The 19187-nt window shown below is 40.2% G+C and overlaps 1 protein-coding gene across 1 annotated transcript; it reads right to left on the bottom strand.

Moving 5' to 3' along the window:
• Positions 1-5: 5 nt before the first annotated feature.
• smtnl (smoothelin, like) lies at positions 6-18563 on the bottom strand. The gene is made up of 10 exons (XM_058413904.1): positions 18409-18563; positions 17644-18262; positions 7331-7412; positions 6991-7245; positions 6834-6896; positions 6448-6526; positions 6159-6299; positions 5941-6064; positions 2526-2677; positions 6-928 (listed from the first exon to the last, which is right to left on the bottom strand). Exons 2-10 carry the CDS (start codon positions 18106-18108, stop codon positions 802-804), a joined length of 1488 nt encoding a protein of 495 aa, XP_058269887.1. The 5' UTR covers positions 18109-18262; positions 18409-18563; the 3' UTR covers positions 6-801.
• Between the last annotated feature and the right edge of the window lie 624 nt (positions 18564-19187).

Raw genomic sequence — 19187 nt, 5'->3', positions numbered from 1 at the left:
ACAAATTCAATCCGATCATTCTTTAATATAAATCAAACTCCACAAAGTTCAAATGTGGAGTTGTTTACACCCTGAAAATAAAAGCATACTGCAGAAAGAAAAGTGCTGAAAAGATGAAAAGTGTTACACAAAACTAAGTCTTATCCACTGCCGCTAAAGCAGCTTTATTCTTTCCCAAATGTACAGCATGTAAAAATCTACCAGTTGTTTTTGGAAGCAAAAAATACAATTGGATGTTCATGGTGTAAAGACTTTGGCAAGAACTGTGAAGTTTTCCGACATGTATAATAGACAAACAAACGGAAAACCTACGCTTGTACTTGAAACCACACATTTATAACAAGATAAATAAAAAGCAAATAAAAAAAAGTGGTCTAAATTCTTAGAATATATTGTACGCTTGTCTGTACATGTCTATCTCTGAGTTGTGAAAAGGTTTTTCTTTGCAGTCTGGCATCATTGCATTGTCAAGTTCAATTCCTTCAAATTGTTTGCCTTGTGTAAGAATACATTGAAGCATTAAACCGCTTGCCCTGTACTGAAATATCACTAACAGTTACACAAAATAAAAGAGAAATAAATAGGCTTTCTGGGCCTTTCCTGGTTAAAGCATAACCACAAAACATGAGGCATATTAAACGAGAGCATATCACACAGGTGTCCCTCCTCATCCTCTCATCTTTCACCTTTTACTGTCATCAGCTGCTGAAGTAGAGTCGCATCCAGTCCAACAGGGGGCAGTGTAGCACTTCTGGCAGTTACTTTCTGGACAGTCTCATGATGAACATGATAAAAGATGGCTCACTCAAACTTGCGCAGGTGGTTATAGAGAGACTGGACGTAGGTGAAGACACACATGGGGTCAGGTTTTCTGCCCATCACCATCATGTCCTCCACTTCAATGAGTCGATCACAACCTGCCTTCTTCCTGCAAGAGAATGTATCATCATAAAATAATGAATGAATGCAGGATGGTTTACATTTTCTATAGAGGTGTTGTGCCATGTACCTTGATTAAGTGAAAATAATTACGATATGGTACAGTGTTAGTATTGTTAGTACACAGTGCACAGTACCATCTCTGTGGTTTTGAGTGTATGACTGTAAAAAGTTGGTCACTTACTCTTAATTGGATTTTCAGTAAAACTTTTCAGTTTTCATTCAGACAAATGATCTTATAAATCTCAAATCTCATGACTGCAAGGGCCAATTAAATCAATCAGTAACATCATTCACTTCTGATGTTTAATAAACTGTAAAACAAACCAAAAACGTCAGACAAAGTTGAAACATCAAACTCGTACCAATCTGCACTGAAGCCATAAGCATTGTCTCTGGTCAAGCACTGCCTTTATATATTTACTTAAAAAAAAAAACCCTCCTGGTCTAATATGAAAGCAAACAAGCCAAAGCTAATCCTGGGCTTTTGTAACTAACTGAATTTGAAGAGTTTATAGAGCTGTGGATTGATTAATGTGGCACTACGTTGGGGGGAATGTGTCTTTAAAACTGGATTTTAAAGTGAATATAGCAGTTTATTGTTTAGTGTGGACAAAGATGGCTATGTAAGTATATACTACTTCTACTACTACTACTACTACTAATAATAATAATAGTGGTAGAAGTAATAGTAGTAGTAACAATAACAATAATATTTTCTAAATTATGAATACATCACATTCATAACAATGCATTTTGGCAAGAAAAAAAGTAAAAAAAAAAAAAACTATACTATATAATACTATATTTCCTATATAATATAATATAATATAATATAATATAATATAATATAATATAATATAATATAATATAATATAATATAATATAATATAATATAATATAATATAATATAATATAATATAATATAATATAATATAATACATAAAACTTGCTTACTTAGTAATTAAGCAAGATTTTGACATAATACCCCATACTTAACATGAGCATATTTTTTCTGTATTTTTTTTCTCCGTCTGTAAATAACTGATATAAACATGAGCACCAACATGGAGGGAGTTATAGGGTTCATTAATGTCTGGCTCCAGTAACGGAAAAATTGAGGCTGTGGGCAAGAAGAGGCCTGGGGTTAGTTGCCTTGGCTTTGCGGTTTACAGAGTGGGATACGTTACAGACATGCAGTTCTTAGATGCATCGGAAAGTCAGTAACAGTATCTCTATTGCCAAACTGAGGAATGACGTGATGCAGCTCAACTAGAAGATCAGTTCATTTTTAAGGATTCGGCTAAGGTCAACATCCTCATCGGTCAATCTTCACTTCATTTTGCTTTTTAACTCTGTGTAAAGAAGTTCATATCTCATAACTGATGCGCTGAGAATTAGGTATAGGACTCTCCTAACTCTTGGATTGCAGAAGGTTATGTGTAGCCTTCAGCATATATTTTCCCACTGCTGAGTGTGAAGATAGAGGCAGTTCACTAATACATTGCAGATGACTGTGGAGATTATGGCACCAGGAAAATATTTGCACATCAAAGCTAAAGAGTGTGAACGATGCAAGCACTTACTCTGCAGTGCTGAAAGCCAGCTCGAAGTTGTGTTTGCGTTCGGTAGGGGACAGGGCGTTGTAGTCGAACTCAGTGGGGAAGAACGAGTGCACTAAAGCACAGAAAGCCATGCCATCGCTCCAGCTGGACGAAAAGTTCTGGATGTCGATGTTCTAAATGAGGATGAAAGAAAGAATTGAGGACGTATTACATAACAGCGTTTCCAATCCTGCACCTGGAGTGTTGGGTTTAATAACATTCACCAACAAATTAACGAGTACTGCATACGGTTGAGACGAGCTGAGCTGTGAAAGAGAAGAGAAGAGGCAGTGTGTAGTCCAACTTTTTATCTGACATACAAAAAATTGCTTTTTTTTCCCTGTTCACAAGCTAACACTTTACAGCCACTCAACCATATCTGTTGTAAGCTCTGTGAGCAAAGATTAATGTTTAAGAATAAAAGTAATGCAAAAGTAATAATACCCAGCAAATTATTCCCATTTGCATTCATCCAGAGTGACATACAGAAGTGGTTAACAGTCTCCGAGGTTTAAATGGCTGTTTTAGAGCATTAAAGCATGGACAGGGTAATAATTTCAAGTGTCAACTGAAAATCTTGGAATTATTATGACGTTACTTCTTCTTCGTCTTTTGGCTTTTCCCTTCAGCGGTCTCCACAGCGAGTCTTCTCTCTCCACCTATCCCTATCTTCTGCATCCTCAACACTCGCACCCACTAGCTTCATATCCTCATTTATTACATCCATATACCTCCTCTTTGGCCTTCGTCTTTGCCTCCTGCCCGGCAGCTCCATGTCCAACATTCTCCTAACAATATACTCACTCTCCCTCCTCTGAACATGTCCAAACCATCTTAATCTGCCGGAATTATGACGTTTCAGCGGCTGTATATAGGAAGTAACCAAAACAGACAATCGTGTTGCAGCAGCACAATACCTAAAATCATGCAGATACAGATCAGAAACCTCCGTTAATGTACACCAAATATCTCATCTCAGAGAATTTGACAGCGACATGGTTGAATATAACAGGCATGCTGGTTTGTGCATTTCGGAAATTGCTGATCTCTGGGGAATTTCACACACAACAGTCAGTATAGATTTTGTGTAGTTTGCTGTGAAAAACAAAAAGCATCCAGAGATCCTATTAGCAGGCAAATGTTTGAGCTTCCATTAAAATCACCGAAATATCATATATATTCATGATTTTGTTGTCCCACACAATATATACACTGCAGAACAAAAGCAAGCATGTGATTTTACACAACTGTACAATTAAATCACATTTTCAGCAACAAGAACAACTCAAAACAACATCTTCAGCAACTCGACATCAAGGCTAAGGAAGGTTTTCCAAAATTATTGTTGTTTTCCCTACTTATATTGTATTGGAAATTATAACAGTCTGTTACACAGACCATTTATTTCATTATTTACTTTTAATATGTACATCTAACGTACAGGATTAATCGCTGATCATTATCTGAAAGTTCATATATTATCAGTTCATATAACTAAATTCATTTTATTTTACATTTAAAATACATAAAACAAAATTCAGTAGCTTATAGACTATTTTTGCAAACATGCAGTTAACTGTTTTTATTTATAAGCCAATAAACATATGAAGGTTCATCATTTCTTCATTCCTCCACGTTTTTTTCAATCGCTTGGCCTGTGGTTTACGTGACACGGTACGTAGTATGAATAATCTTTCATAGGAGATGTTGATCTGCAGGGTTCACACGCTGGCTAGTTATAATCCAAAGCAGATTTGAACAACATCTGAGGTTTAGGTCAAGTGTTTGTTGATGTTATCTGTCAAACATTATTTCTGCCCATGATGGTCATAGGATGAAGTCACCAAAAAACGAACAGCTGGTTTTGTAACTTTTATGAATGTGGTAATATTTTACATCTACCCCTCCAGTGTTAAATCTGTCTTTCAAACCCTGCTCTTTAATTCTATGCCCATTTGGTAAATTCAACCTCATTGGTCAATGTAAAAACATTCATCATAGCTGTCATGAATCCAGAGTTCTAGTGCTCTGGATTTTATATATTGTTCTGTTTTTTGTGCTAAATGCGTCTGGACCATGACGGCACCGTCTTTAACTGGGGCCATATGGAAAGACGAGCTCAGCTGTGAAGAAGAACAGAAGACGCAGTGCGTAGTTCCACTCGCATACTCCCCATCTGACGTACACAAAAAACTTTTTCTTTTTTTTTTCAGCTCACACAGTAATTCTTTACAGCAACTGCACCATAAATCTATGAGGTAAGGTTGACTCTCAAGAACAAAGGATTTCAGTTTCAGATGATGAAGGAACTGTAGCCAGCAAGTAATGGTATAGTATTTAGCAGATGTTCTTATTCACAGAAACTTACAGAAGTGCTGCACAGTCTCCATAAAAAAAAGAAATGCTAGCATCTTCAAATAACAAAAGAGGATTGTTGTCTGAGGATACCATTAAGCTAAAGCCCTATTAGTGAGGATTTGGTATAACAAGTTTCTTTCATTTCTCTCTCTCTCTCTCTCTCTCTCTTTCTGGATTTAATGTTTTTGTTAAGTGCTCTGTGAAGTGGTTCTTCAGCCTTCAATTCTCTAAATCCCTACTTAAGACTTGCCAGAGATTGAACATTTCTTTGAATATTGTTTGCATCACTGCTGAAAGGTCTAATCACCATTTTTGATTGCCAAGCGTCGGGGATTGGGAGCGAAGACAGACAAAGCAAAGCGTGGAGCAAAGTGGGCAAACACCAACACCTGAATCAAGAAATGCTCAGAAGGTCCAAAAACCAGAAAAGCAATCACAGAAAAACAAGAGATCAGATGCACGGGACAAACTGGATGTTATTTTGTAAGGTGAAATTTGAGTGAAAGTCTCTTTTAAATTGTGTGTGTGTGTGTGTGTGTGTGAGAGAGAGAACGAGAGAGAGAGATCAGAATCAAGGGGGTGGATGCTGGGATGTTTAGTGTGGGGCAGCCATGTTTGTAGGCCGTGGTGTGTTCTGTGAATTGGAGTTTGTGGACTGCATCTTCATGACTACATGTAAATACTAAAACATTACCAAAATGAAGGTAGGTATAGTGGAGCCAGAGCCTATTCTGGGAATAATGGGCATGGGATGGCAATATACACCTTGGTTTATTTAATAGTTAATACCATCTGGCTTGTTTGTCAACACTGTATTTGCATAGTGCGCTCCACTCTGTTTACTGCCTTGTTTTTTTAGTTGTCTAGCTAATAGATGACTCGACCTCACATTTTGCATTTTCTATGTGTGAGTCAACTGACAAAAATAGTTATGCATTGCAGCTGCTTTAAAGAAGCGTCATATTCATATACTCAGTCTTCTTGTCATATTCATATACTCTACACTTCTATTAAGTAATATGTATCTGAAATGTCTCACCTGATATCCAATAGTTTTGGAGCGACACCACTCTAAAAGAATCTGTTTGATGCTGCTTGCACTGGACACACCAAAGCTCTGAGAGCGCTTCAGCTTGGGTTTAGAGTCCACGGGTTTGGGTTGACTGAAATGAATAGGAAGCAAAGATGAAGAATGTAAAAGCTTAGAAGACGGAAATATGAGCATGAGACAAAGAGATTTCGAGAAAATCCTTCTACCTGTTCTCAGAATCCAGTCGCTCAAAAATTGACCTGCGTGCCTGGGCTCCGATGCTGCGGGGGAGAGTTTGTGACCTCACGAGCTCACGCTTACGCTCCATGCCCCTACCAAAGGACAGCTCTCCTGCAATATCTGCATTCCTGATACACACAATATCCCTATTATTTACCTCGGTTATTCAGGGGGTCTTTACAGCATGTCTCTGGATTTGGGCCACTGAAGTATTGTTCATGTGTTCTTTTGCCAAAAGGTGAATATAACATTCAAGAGTTCTTTGATTTAACCAACCTTTCTGTGTGGTGCTGGTTGAGAGCAGAGTAACCTGAATAAGCCACTGATTTAGAGTGTGTAGAAGAAGACATTTTCTCTGCAAATTACAAAATATATATACATTTTGGTTAGGCAAGAAGTTAAGTCTGTTTTTTTCCATTCATTCCACAGGTTTCAATCCTCTCTGTTTTCCCCTAATTTCAGAACAGCAATATCATAATATAAGGTACATCATTTAGTAACTGAGTCTACAGATGAACCAACTGAACAGAAACTGATTTCCATTTGATGTCTAAACATAGCCAGAAATAAAAAACTAGAAATTCTTACATTTGCATACATTTGCATGTTATATTCATATAGATTCAATATTAAAAACAACTATGCAACATAAATAAGCTTACCGTTGATACCTGAATAGCCCATTGTCCTCAGCGGACTTGGAGTCCATGTTTTCACAGAAGACACTAGACAAACAATGTAGACGCAATTCAGAGTTAGACAGAAGAGGAGAAAATGGACAGAAAGTGTCAGGCTGTGATGGCTGTTAACCATGTGTACCTGCATGAACTGGAGATTCAAGTTGTGGTTCATTATTACTGGAAGCTGGGTTGCTGTTGGGTTGTGTCTCTGTTACAGATGGCAGTGTCTGCATTGGGCTGCTTGGCGATTCAGGGCTCTTCAGGCTAGAAGAGTCAGCTATCTTGGTAGTGGCAGTGATTGGCAAATGCGGCATTGCCATATATAGAGGGGAAGGGTTTTGTTGTGAAACACCAGTGGGTGGAGAAATCTCTCTTGTAGACACAGTGGAGTTTTCTGATCAAAAGAGACACAGCTAAATTATAAACATGGATGATTAATGATAAGTATTATATCTGATTGAAAAGCAGTGGACCATTACCTGCTGTGGATGTGTGTCCATTCTCCAATTTAGAGGAGGCTGGAGCTGGATCCACCTCGATGGGCTCTTCCCGCTCAATACTCTGGAGGACATAAACACACCATTCATTCATTTATTCATTCATTTTCAGAATCTGCTCAAGAACGAGGTGAATCTGGAGCCTATCTTGGGAACACCGGGCTCGAGGTGGGAATACACACTGGATGGGTGTCAGTCCATCTCAGGACAATGATTTAGCATATCAAATTGCAGGCATATTTGTTTGGAAATGGGAAAAAGCCAGAGAACCTGGAGGAAGCCCAGATGGACAAATGGGGAACAGAGAGTAACCTGAGCCCAGGATCAAACCAGGGAGCCTGGGAGGGGATTGCTAACTAGCTCCTAAATCACTGGACCACCAACAAATAATCCAAAGTAAACTCATACTATTTAAACTCCCAGGTTCCAAAGGCTAAGAGCTAGAAACATGCTTGAACAATACAACAGCACAAATAAAATTCATGAATCATTAATAAAGCACTGTCGAATTTCCTGGTCCCTGTTTTGTTTGCCAGGTTATTTTTGTGCTAGGACATTTGGATAGGTAAATACTGAGTCCCTTGGGTTATCTTCTGTTGCCCTGTCATGAACAAGCCTAAACAGCTGACCATGTCTATGAAGAGTGCCTGTCTGGCAGCACTGTGTTGAGAATACCAGCCTGCTACTGATACACATTGTTTCTCAAGAAAGCCACCAGGTCATGGAGACCAGCAAAATGTATGCTACCATGATGACATGAGCCACAGTTTTTGAACAGGTTTTTGTATAATTATAGAAACTCATTATGGTAAATTGTTTTGTGATAATTATAGATAAAAGATCTCTGCAATGTGAATTATGCACATCTTTTCACAGCTGTATGTAAACTGAAAGAAGAAAAAACCCAAAACATTAACATGAAATCTGATGTAATTATCCAATAAGGCCTAATCAGTGAGATCAAACGGTCTAACATTCCTCTGAGGCTCCAGATTCTCGTCAAGAACAAGATCTCATCTCCTGGAGCACTCAATGGATGGCTGAGTGATTTAATCTAATCACTCTATCCTGACGGACAGATTTATGCATTTCCTATCAGAAGCACTCTGTCTGCTGCTATCACCTCCAGTCTCCTTAAACCTTGACTCAAGGACTAAACATGGCTCTGAAATCAGATACAAATCATGCAAAAACCTTGGTTCAATAATCGTACTTTCCCAGGCTGATGTGACTGATACCCAACACAGCCTCTTTCTGCTCCATCCAGATCCCACACTAGCAGTCCTAACTGACAAGAAAACCAACTTTCAGTTTTTCTCGAAACTTGTTGCTTCTTGATATTAGTGTCCACACAGGCACTGGCATGCATAAACCTACACCGTAGTGTAAAATCCCCACATGTAATCATGCACTCAGAATATAAAAAAAAATATGCTGTATATTGACACATGCACACACTCGCAGTAACTGAAAAGTAAATTCCTAAGAGTGATCTGCAGAGCGTAAGTGAGTCTCAGGAGGAGAACAGAAGTGACATAAGCGTAGAGGAATGCTGAAGGGTGAGTATTTTGGAGGGTGAGGGGCTTGAACAGCTGTGAGGTAAAGGGGAGATAGAATTCTCCATTGAACCATGGAAATCATGCAGCTCCATTTCTTTGGCGGAACACACAGCCAGGTCCACGCCAGCTAGCTGTGCGTTATGTGGCATTATCCTCGGAGGGTGTGCTGCTGACAGGTCAGGCTCTCAGGCTAGCAAAGATAGAATGCCTGTAGTTGTAAGCCCACCATACAGTCCGTGCACTTGACCCATAAAAAGTACAAGATAACTTTAAGCATCTTAAGCCTTTCTGATGTGTTTAGCTTCTGCATTGAACAGGGAATAACTCAGTTAATCTGACTGAAAAGATAACCTGGGTAAATATAGAGGCTGAACACACACACACACATACACACACACACACACACACAGTCATGCAGGATCTTTTCCAAGTATAACAAATTACATTTATTTCCTAGAATACATCATAATGTCAGTAGGGAGCAATACTTGAAGCACAATACATGACACTGCAAAACAGATTGCATTCTAGGTTTTCCTGATTTTCAAGTCAGGTCTGACTTGATTCCTCCTCTGCTTTTCAATCCCGAAGGTTCCCAGAAGCTGACGATGATGAGGATGATCCTACAGACAGAGCTTCAACTGTAATTTATCAGTAAGATGTTAACATTGAATCTTTTGTGCGAATTACCAAGAAAGAAGATTATGTCCAATAATCTTTTTTATATTATCTATATAAAACAACATGCTTTTGAGGCAACACATTTAAAACCCTACCACTGAAATCCTGACCCTTTGTTGTTCTAAGATTCTGTCTAAGTTAATGGGAGATGAATAAATAAATGGATGATAGAACCGTATAGAGCCCCATGCTAAGCTCATGAAATGATAACGTGAGAAATGTCTGCAATTAACAATGAATCAAAATAGGGAAACGATGGGAATCAAGGGTGGTATATTTCCTGTCAGTCACAGTGACACTAGTCAATCATGACTGTTTGTGAGCTCATGTAAGTGGACGAGAGCAGATAGCACTTTCCACTGGATCTGTTACACTGCCTTGTGCAATACTGCACTACTCTGCATGAGTAACAGTTCAAAAAGATGTGGTTGGGTGGTTCAGAGGAAACATGTGTTAGCCTTTACCCTCCCCAGTTAGTAGGTGTTGTATGATATAACAGAGCAGGTTGATGGATGAGAATTGGCAGGTGACTAAGAAATCCACAATAAAATGAAAGATTTTGAGATAAGATAAGTTTTTTTGTTCAGTATACCGACAGTGAAGTGCAAATCACCACTAGATCCCTCTGCTTATTGTCACATCCCATGCAAAATTACATTCATAGCATAGTAGGAAAACATGCCAAATAAAAAGGCAGCAAGCTAGAATAAGGAAAGGTCCAAATAGGTAAGGGTATGCTGATAATATTCAGGATTTTGAAAACACTTGAGTTAAATGTGTGGTGTAAGTTCTGCCTATTGTATTCAAACATAGAATTCTCATACACTCCTGAATGAGAAGGTGGTTCCCCATCACTCTTTTTTTTAAGCAGTGTTGGTTGCAAAATGGTTCATTTTCCACTATTCATGGAAAGAAGAAGGCAGCATTGGTTCCTTTGCACAACCTGGCCAAAACGTGGAACAAGAGCCAACAAGTGAGACAATGGACTCCACTCAGAGAAAGGCTTTCATGTGAGTTTAAATGTCAGACTTGTCCCATGTGAGCATGCCGTACTAAAATGAGAATTCCCCCATGCTGGCTGTCTGCCTAAAAAATGTTGGGGTGCAAATAGGAGGATTATGTATGCATGATCACCGGCTCATGTTGGACGTGTTCTCACAGCAGACCTGGTGGTTAACATAATGAGAACCTCAGAATAATGGGGGACTGCACACAGTGGCTGAGCCGGCATGTAACTACCTGAGCTATTGTGCCAATGCTCCAAAGCCTGCATGAGGAAAGCTGAATGCTTTGATAAGGAATAAGGGGGGAAGTTGGGGACTTAGATATATATGATGAATATTTTAGCTCTTGACATTTGAGCAGTGTGGGTGAATGGAATGCTGAGTACAATGAGAGCATGTTGTGAGGAAACATTGGAGACTCTGATGTTTCTATGTAGTGACTTATTCCACAGAGTGACACAAACACAGTGACACCCACTAACTCTGCTTTTGGATGCATAAATGTCATAGTGAACGTATTATTCTTATGTTCCATCATCTACAGCTCTGGACTTGTTCATGGAGCGCAAGACCTGAACTCAAAATAAACACACTGTGAAGGTATAAATTCTTCAAGGGGAGATGAATCATACATAGCATGGAGGAAACAAGAATGAAATTGCTGGTAGGATTTGTGGAAAATTTCAGCTCGACAGTAATTTGACTTTTATTACCATTGCTTGTTGCTGTGAATGGAAAGTCGGAGAGTTGCAAACCTCGTGAAGCAGCACGCAGAAGCAGGCAGCGAGAGGAAGCTCTTATCATACAAGCCTACAAGCTCTGTAATTTCCTCCTGCAACCTGCATCATAATAGGAAAAAAGCTCTAACACCTGTTTTTCCAAGGGCACAAAGACAGCAATTTCCACTTCCAGCATAAGCCCCGAACTTGATAAAGGCAGAGTCAGCTACTGTAAAAAGTGAGGGCTTAAAGTATGTGAGGTAAACACACAGAAACAGAAATATACTCAGACAGTTCAGTGCTGTATGCAAAATTGTGCAATATAATACACTGTTTGCAAGCACAGGCAAGGACGGTAATAGTGTGTGCATTAGCCTTGCCATAGTTCACTGACAATAAGAGTATGGAGGCTGCTCTTTATATTACGATTATGTGACCGGGTGAAAATTTCTAGTGGCCTTGGTGATGAGTACAGTACAAGCTACAGGGACACATGAGCCCCTTTCATATGCACTATTGTGGGAATTCAATACTAATTAATTGGGAAAGGAATAAATGTCCACAGAAGACCCAAGAAACCTCAATATCTGTGAAATCACTAAAAGATGTACTGTGTGTTAAACATATTGAGCTTGTTTGTGAGCAGAAATCTTTACTGGGGAAAATGGTGCCTAATTTAAAACGTTGAAAGCACAATCTGGAAGAATAAGGGGAGGAAAAGTCTTAAATCAACTAAGAGGAAGAAAATGAAATGAAATGTAATAATCTGGTACTTAAATAGTTGTTGGGCATTTGGCCGGAGAATGAAATGAAATTCAGGACAGATGAATGGCACGGTTCAGGATGTGATAATTTATGAGCAAATCACCAGCAAGATCTAAGAAGAGAATGGCAAAAGAAGAGAATAACACAAGTAATAAAAAAAATAAAGAAAAAACCTTAATGTCTGGAAACTGAATTCCACCAAATATGATGCCAGCTGCAGCAGCGTGTGTAACAGGACTTTCATATGAATGATAAGTGTGGGTGCAGCCCAGTTGATTGACACAATTCACAAAAAAACCTTGTAGATAATGTTCCAGGTTTTGAGCACGAAAATCTTTTCTTTGTAGCCCCACATGTGGGGAAGTAAGACAAGACCCAAGCCAAGGGTCAGGCAAAGCACTCAGGACGAGGAATGGAGGGAGGGAGGAAGTTTTCAGGCCATCTTTCCATGACGACATAGCAGTTGGCACCCTGGATCTAAGAGCCTTAGGCTGGTTTAGGGTTTCAGATCACCAGCTGCAGAAGATCTCGACCCCTTGGCAGACTCTACTGAGAACAAGAGACATACTGGAAAAAGATGCTGTGTGGAGGAAAAGCCGAAGCCCAAGTGTCACAGAACGTCTTGTGTTAATAAAAGTAATAAAAGCACAGGGTTCTGTATCAGGTTAGTCAGACTGCTGGTGTGAGCTCTACACACACACACCCACACCCACACACACACACACATACACACACACACACACACACACACCTTTATGGCAGGAACAATAAGTCTAGAGGCCTGTGAGGTCACTCTATAAACTAGGAATTATTAACCTGTAACCACGGAGATGAGAATACATGGTATTGCCTGGAAATAATCAGGAGAGCCAGGGGGTAGCATGGGAGTGGTCGAATTCTTCAGCCCCCTTACCTACCTCAAATGCACACACACACAAACGCACACAAACTCACACTGCTCTTCACTTCTCTATATTATTAGCTTCCCTACAGTTTTTGTTCTGTTCTTTCTACTCTGGCAGGAACCTGTGCTGAACATAGAGATCCAGGCAGCACAAGAGATTATATACTCAGTTCCATTGTGAGAGGGCTGGCACTGGGCCAGGAGCCTCTGTACCCAGGCTTAAAATGTCATGCATATCACACACACACACAGAAAGAGAGAGAGAGAGAGAGAGAGAACATCAAGTAGCACATTTCAAATACTTTCAAATATAAAAATATACTCCATCTAACCAGGTGTGTTGTTTAAATATATGAATTCAAGACACTACATGTATATCAGCCTTTGCTAATAGAGTCATGAAGTCAAGATCAAATCTTTGCCAGCATAATGTCAAGGCCTGTGTGGAAATGGTCTAAGTGTATGAGATGAATAGACATTCCTCTGAGATTTATTCAACTGAAATACCCAGGATTAAGAAAAGCCTTGGACGTATTTAACGGATCGCCATAAAATCCGATGGCATGTTGAGGTAAATGGGGTAATAATATACATCGACCTGCCAAACCTCATCACACACACATGTGCTAACTATGTGAGGCAAAATCTCAGAGCCAAGAGTGCTGTGGAAGCAGTTAGAAAACATTAATCTAAGACCATACCGAGGTCCATGATGACATCAGCTTGTATGCGGTTGAGTGCTGATTGTAGCATGCAATAGGAAAGGTGATAAGACTGGGCTTATGGACATAGATTGGTCCTGATGAAGGCTAGTGAGCCAGTAATTTGTTGCACAAATCCCTCCTAAATGACACACTTTCCTCTGAGTTCAGCCTGGCTGTTCACTGTAGGACATATGTCATCAGTTCTGTCTTGATTAAATCCAACTTGCATCACTGGTTAAGAATTTCAGATTCCCGTATAAATCCAACAGAGGTTGAGTAAAATCCAAGTGTGGTATAAAAAATATGTGTGTGTTCTTAACAGTACTAAAATATTTTGATATCAGGTGTGTCTGTGTTCTCTCACCGAGACACACACCATCCTCCGGTGCAGTTTCCACAGATAATAGCCATGCTCAACTTATCTCACTGCACACCTCTCCCACACACTCACATGCCCCTGTGAAACAAACACACATGCACACATGCTCACACACAGCGACTTCCCGTCAGAAGGCACTGTGTGATAAATGTTCAGTGGCAGTGATATGCAGTGGGACTGAGTAATCTAAGATAACCCACTGACCGAATAGCAATTTGTTGTCCTTTTCCAGGAAAAGTCAGACCTGAACACTTCAAGGTCCAGTACAGTACGGCTACTAATCTGAATCCAGAACCATCTGTACCATGATCGATCTATATCTTTATAGTTTTTTATTACACAGTATGTACACCCTTGTGTACGTACTGTATGTATGTACCTGCAAGTAAGGTGCACCTGTAAGCACACTTAAACAATAAACCTGTTTCCTCTCCTCCTTTCTCTCTCTTTTTCATACATAATGGTACTCATGAAAGTTTTCCATTGTATACAAAGGAAATCCTAGTTAGTTATCTCTTTGTTTTAAAATAGAGGTTGACTAATTTAAGTGATGCAGTACTGGCTTATGACCATAGATTTTGGCAGGGCAGGATGAACAAATAATGATATATTAATAATGACACCTCAAAATAAAGTTGACAAAGCAGGCTACGACACATGACTTACGCTACAGGCTACGATCCAGTGCATTTTCAGAGTATTCAGAGATTTGACAACATATAGTCATCAGCAGTTTGTTTTGAGTGGTTTTTAGTGGATCTTTTTTCAACATTGTTTGATACAGCAGTTGTGTTTTGTCAGGTTTCAGCAGAATCTCCAGCCCAATTATTCAGAAACACACAAAATACCTGAAACTAGACCAAAAGTAGAAAGGGGAGACATTCTTCTTCTTTTTCAGCCTTTGCATGGGAAATAAAGTCACTGTGGTCTATACGCATTTCTGATGCTATGATCGTATAATCTTCCTTTCCCTCTCCCAGAGAATATATCTCATAATGGTTCTGTACATACAGTAGATTTCATTCTGATTGCCTGCTATAAAACAAGATCTTGGAAGTCACAGGGGTTTTTAGCGCAATTTGGCAACCCTGTCTTCCTGGAGTGAGCATGGGGCAGCATTATTCCTGCCCCACTTGGCCTTTATTAGTAGCACAATGATAATTCTCTGGAGCTAAATGGGGCAGTGAGCATGCTGTGATGATGTCATGAGCCCATGATTGTACAGCTTTTAAAAGCATGAGCAAAATAAATCCATCATCATCCTTTATCTGTCAAATAACGTGTTTTAAAGTTGCTGATCACTCAGAAGAGGAATTTGAAATGTATGGAATTTGAGTATTAATGAGGATCTTATTAATTAAGAACACTTGGCTGATATACAGTATCTGCCCCTCCTGCCTCAATGGATAAGAAGCTGGATTCTATCTGCAGGTACAAACTAAAGTAGTGAGTCAGGAACTAAGGAAATGATACAGACAAAACATGCCACATAATCAGTAGAAGGAATCATTTAAGCCATCCTTTGGATTTGTCACCTTACTTTATCAACCTTTGTTTACACAGAATTGTGAAAATCTTAATTTAAATGTTGTTTGTTAGACTGTTGCTTTCCCGTTTGTTGCTCTTGCTGAAATTGTGGCTCTGTGTCGAACATGAACGTAGTCGTCTGTCACTTTATCGCTTGGTAGCCTGAATGTAGTGTAAATATCCCTGACACATGAGGATGAGTGAAAGGGGAAAAAGCCAAGAGGCACACTGACATCTAGATCTGTGCAAAGCCCAGTGGAAAAACAGGTGCAGGGTAGGGAAGTTCTGCCCTGGGTGTTCGTCTAATCCTCACTCTCCCAATGTACTTCAAATGAGGCAGAATGTTGATACAATGGCCCATTGAAACCGCAGAAATGCAGCAGTAATTTGCAACAGCAGCACAGGCGGCATAGAGCAGAAGAAGGGGGGTGGGTTTGAAGAAGATATTATTTGTAGAACACTGAGGATATTCCTCTAGTATATTGTCCTGCTTGAGCTTGTTATTAAGGGACAGGAAGCCAGAAGACCCCTGGCCTCACCAAAGAGATGGGGTTAACGCAGCCTGGGCTGTAAAGGGGTCACAAAGGCCATGTAGTGAGACGAAGTAAGCATGTGTGAGGAAGACAACCTAGGCAATGGAGATTTGATGAATACATTGGCTACAGACCAAGATTGAGCACAGGATAAAAAGAGACATAATCATCATAGTTGGATGGAAGAGATAGCCAGGCTTACAGATATGGAGAGAGATGTGAGCGTGAGAGATAAAGTGTGATATTTTGTAGGAATGATGTCTGCAGATGTTCATAGCAGAGCTGCATAGACAACTGCTATGGGACAGGCTAGCACACATCCACACATGGAGTTTGCCTCCTCTCTGTCTTTTTCTCACCCTCTTTCCAATACAGCATCATAGCCTGGAGCAGAGGGAGTGCTCCTCACACCTGCTGAAACACTCTCTGTGCTGTTCAAGGCGAGAATCATATCTCTCTCATTATGGAGCTTGCAGGTGTGCATGTGGCATAAAGTAAAAAAAAAAAAAAATTATGCTCACTCTCTGTCGTAGCTAAAAGCGAGAACACAACTAGGGAAAGAACTCTGTTAAAACCAGAAACGGGTTCGCTGTTCCATTAACAGGAAGTTAATTCAAAACCAATACTCTTATTTGCATGCAGTGTACATGACAGTTTCTGATTCTCTATATGAAGTGAGGCTAATGTGCTGAGCTTGAGAAACAGATGAACGAGTGAATGTTGCTCTAATTGTGTCTAGGCCTTAGTGGGTCTGTGAGTCAAGCATTGCTTTGAGTTATAGACTGCAGCTGCATGCTAAGCTCAGGAGGGAATGGGGTCACTTAATGAAACAAAAAAAAAGTGTTTTTGTTAGTCTGCAATTGCTGCATTGAGAGCAATTTCATGTGCAGGCAAGAAGATGACCTCTAAACCACAGCCTTAAGTAATCTTCCTGGAGGGGAGTCCACTTAAAGAAACTCAAAGAAAACACCACCATAATTAAACCTTAATCCAATTATGGGGAAATGCCATCAGCTCTGTTTTGAATAAAATCCAGCTTACTTTACTTTTCATATATTTACCTGGGTTTAGTCAGATTGTGACTGTTAATAGCAGAAGATTAAATTAGTGAAAGTTAGTGGTTCTAGGGCTAGGGCCAGGGTTTAAAGTAAAACTGTTAGACACATATGGAGACAACACTAAATAACTCCATATGTTGCCAGTGGTCATCTTGTTATACTTTGCCTTTGGGACCTTTCTAAGTCCTTATATTTTGAAGATTAAACCTTTGAAACTTAGTTGTTTAAGAAGAGGCATGGTGTAAAATGAATCTTGCCCAGTCACACACAAACTTTTCAAACAGCTCTTCACTATCTGCATGTCTAAATATTTCCAAGCTTCTCTTGTACTCATAAAATCTGACATCATTGGACTTCTTGGCTTAAGAAACACATGCTGGCTTTAAACTACTTCTCTTCTAACCCACAAACCCCACCCACTTGTAACTCATTCTCTTTGCCTGCTGAGGTGTGTGTACTCACGTTATTCTTGCTGCTGACAGAGAAGGTAGCTCTACTGGAAAAACGCGTGGCAATGGGGCTGGAGGCCGAGCCACTGGGGGTCGTCGCACTGCTGGGTGAAAGGGGTGACTGGGTTACTGTCGTGATACTTTGGGGGCGGGTTGGCATCGATTCTGACCCCAGAAGAGCACTCCTGTCGCACACTGTGCCGGTCAGCATCTCCACCTGGCGCGTAAGGGCCTCCAGCTGGCTACGGAGCTGCCGGTTCTCCTGCTGCAACTGGGCCACGGCTCGGCCGAGAGGGCCGCTCATGTGCAGCGCTTCTTCCAGGCGCCGCTCTACACCCAGCTTGAAAGCACTGACATCCACGTGGATCTCACGCACAGCATCATGCAGTGTGGTCTCATAACGTGCCAAGGCAGCACATACCGTCTCACCTTCTGGAGAACCCTCACCTGCCAGAACCAACGCTGGGCCAGTGTCCATCTTGCCCAGTCCAATGCTCTGCTAGTGCTGCTGTCTTCACTTATTCTCTCAAAAGTCTGTGGTTCTGTTGGTTACACTTCACTGAGATATTCTTCTGTTAGTAGACAACTTAAAAAACTCCCTGGCAGATCCACAAACAGCCACCAGCAGAGTCCTGTTGAGTCAATACTGATGTATTAATTTCCCATTCAATCAAAAGCAACAACTTTCTTGTAAAACTATATGAAACTTGCATGTCAACAACATTTAGCAAAAACCTTTGCTAAAAAAACTGTAATTATTGTGTATATATCTACAGACCTGTGATGCAGTTGTGTCTTCTTAGTGTACCAGTTCTGCTTTCCCAGTTGGGTGCGAGTGAGTGCTCTGCCTGCTGTGCTGTTTTAAAGTACAACTCTCACAGTCAGGTTAATCTCCCCCTCCTCAGCCTGGGGGAGGGATCAGAGAGAGAGAGAGAGAGAGAGAGAGGGAGGGAGGGAGAGGGTGGGAGGGAGGTAGGGAATAAGGGAGGAGATATGAAGTTGCACTCTATTCCAACCCTCTGCTAGCTGTTGGAAATAGTCCCCGTTTGTTTTTGTTGTCTGCCTCTTCTCTCTCTCTCTCTCTCTCTCTCTCCTGTCCCTCTTCTCTTCTGTCCAGTGTACTTCCACAATGCTCTTTCTCTTTTACATTCTCTGTTGCAATTTCTCACTCTTTCTCTTTTCATACATCAGAACAGAACACACAGACTCATTTATTCCAAATTTCACTTTCACATAACCAGAACAGTAAAGGATGTAGAGCACTCCTCCACCACTCCAATGAGTGAATTAATTAGACTTTTAGACAATTTTTGTTAAATTGAATTTGCAAGAAAAAGAGTTATATATAAGAGTCATTAAAATTTCAAAGGAAAACAGTGTAACCTACAAGCCATGAGAAAAAAAGTGGGGTATTTACACTTTTCAGAAATCATGCAGGACTTTTGTCTTTTCAGGATAAGTGTGCTCATTAACCTGAATGATTATAATGTCACATAGTGAAATATGATACCAGGAAAGTAACAGATTCAGGGTTTTTTTGTGTATGCATGTGTGTGA

The sequence above is a fragment of the Hemibagrus wyckioides genome, linkage group LG17 (genome assembly GCF_019097595.1).
Source record: "Hemibagrus wyckioides isolate EC202008001 linkage group LG17, SWU_Hwy_1.0, whole genome shotgun sequence".
In the NCBI taxonomy this organism is placed as follows: Eukaryota; Metazoa; Chordata; class Actinopteri; order Siluriformes; family Bagridae; genus Hemibagrus; species Hemibagrus wyckioides.
Note: the sequence above shows the minus strand (reverse complement) of the source record. Positions and strands in the feature narration are given on the sequence as shown.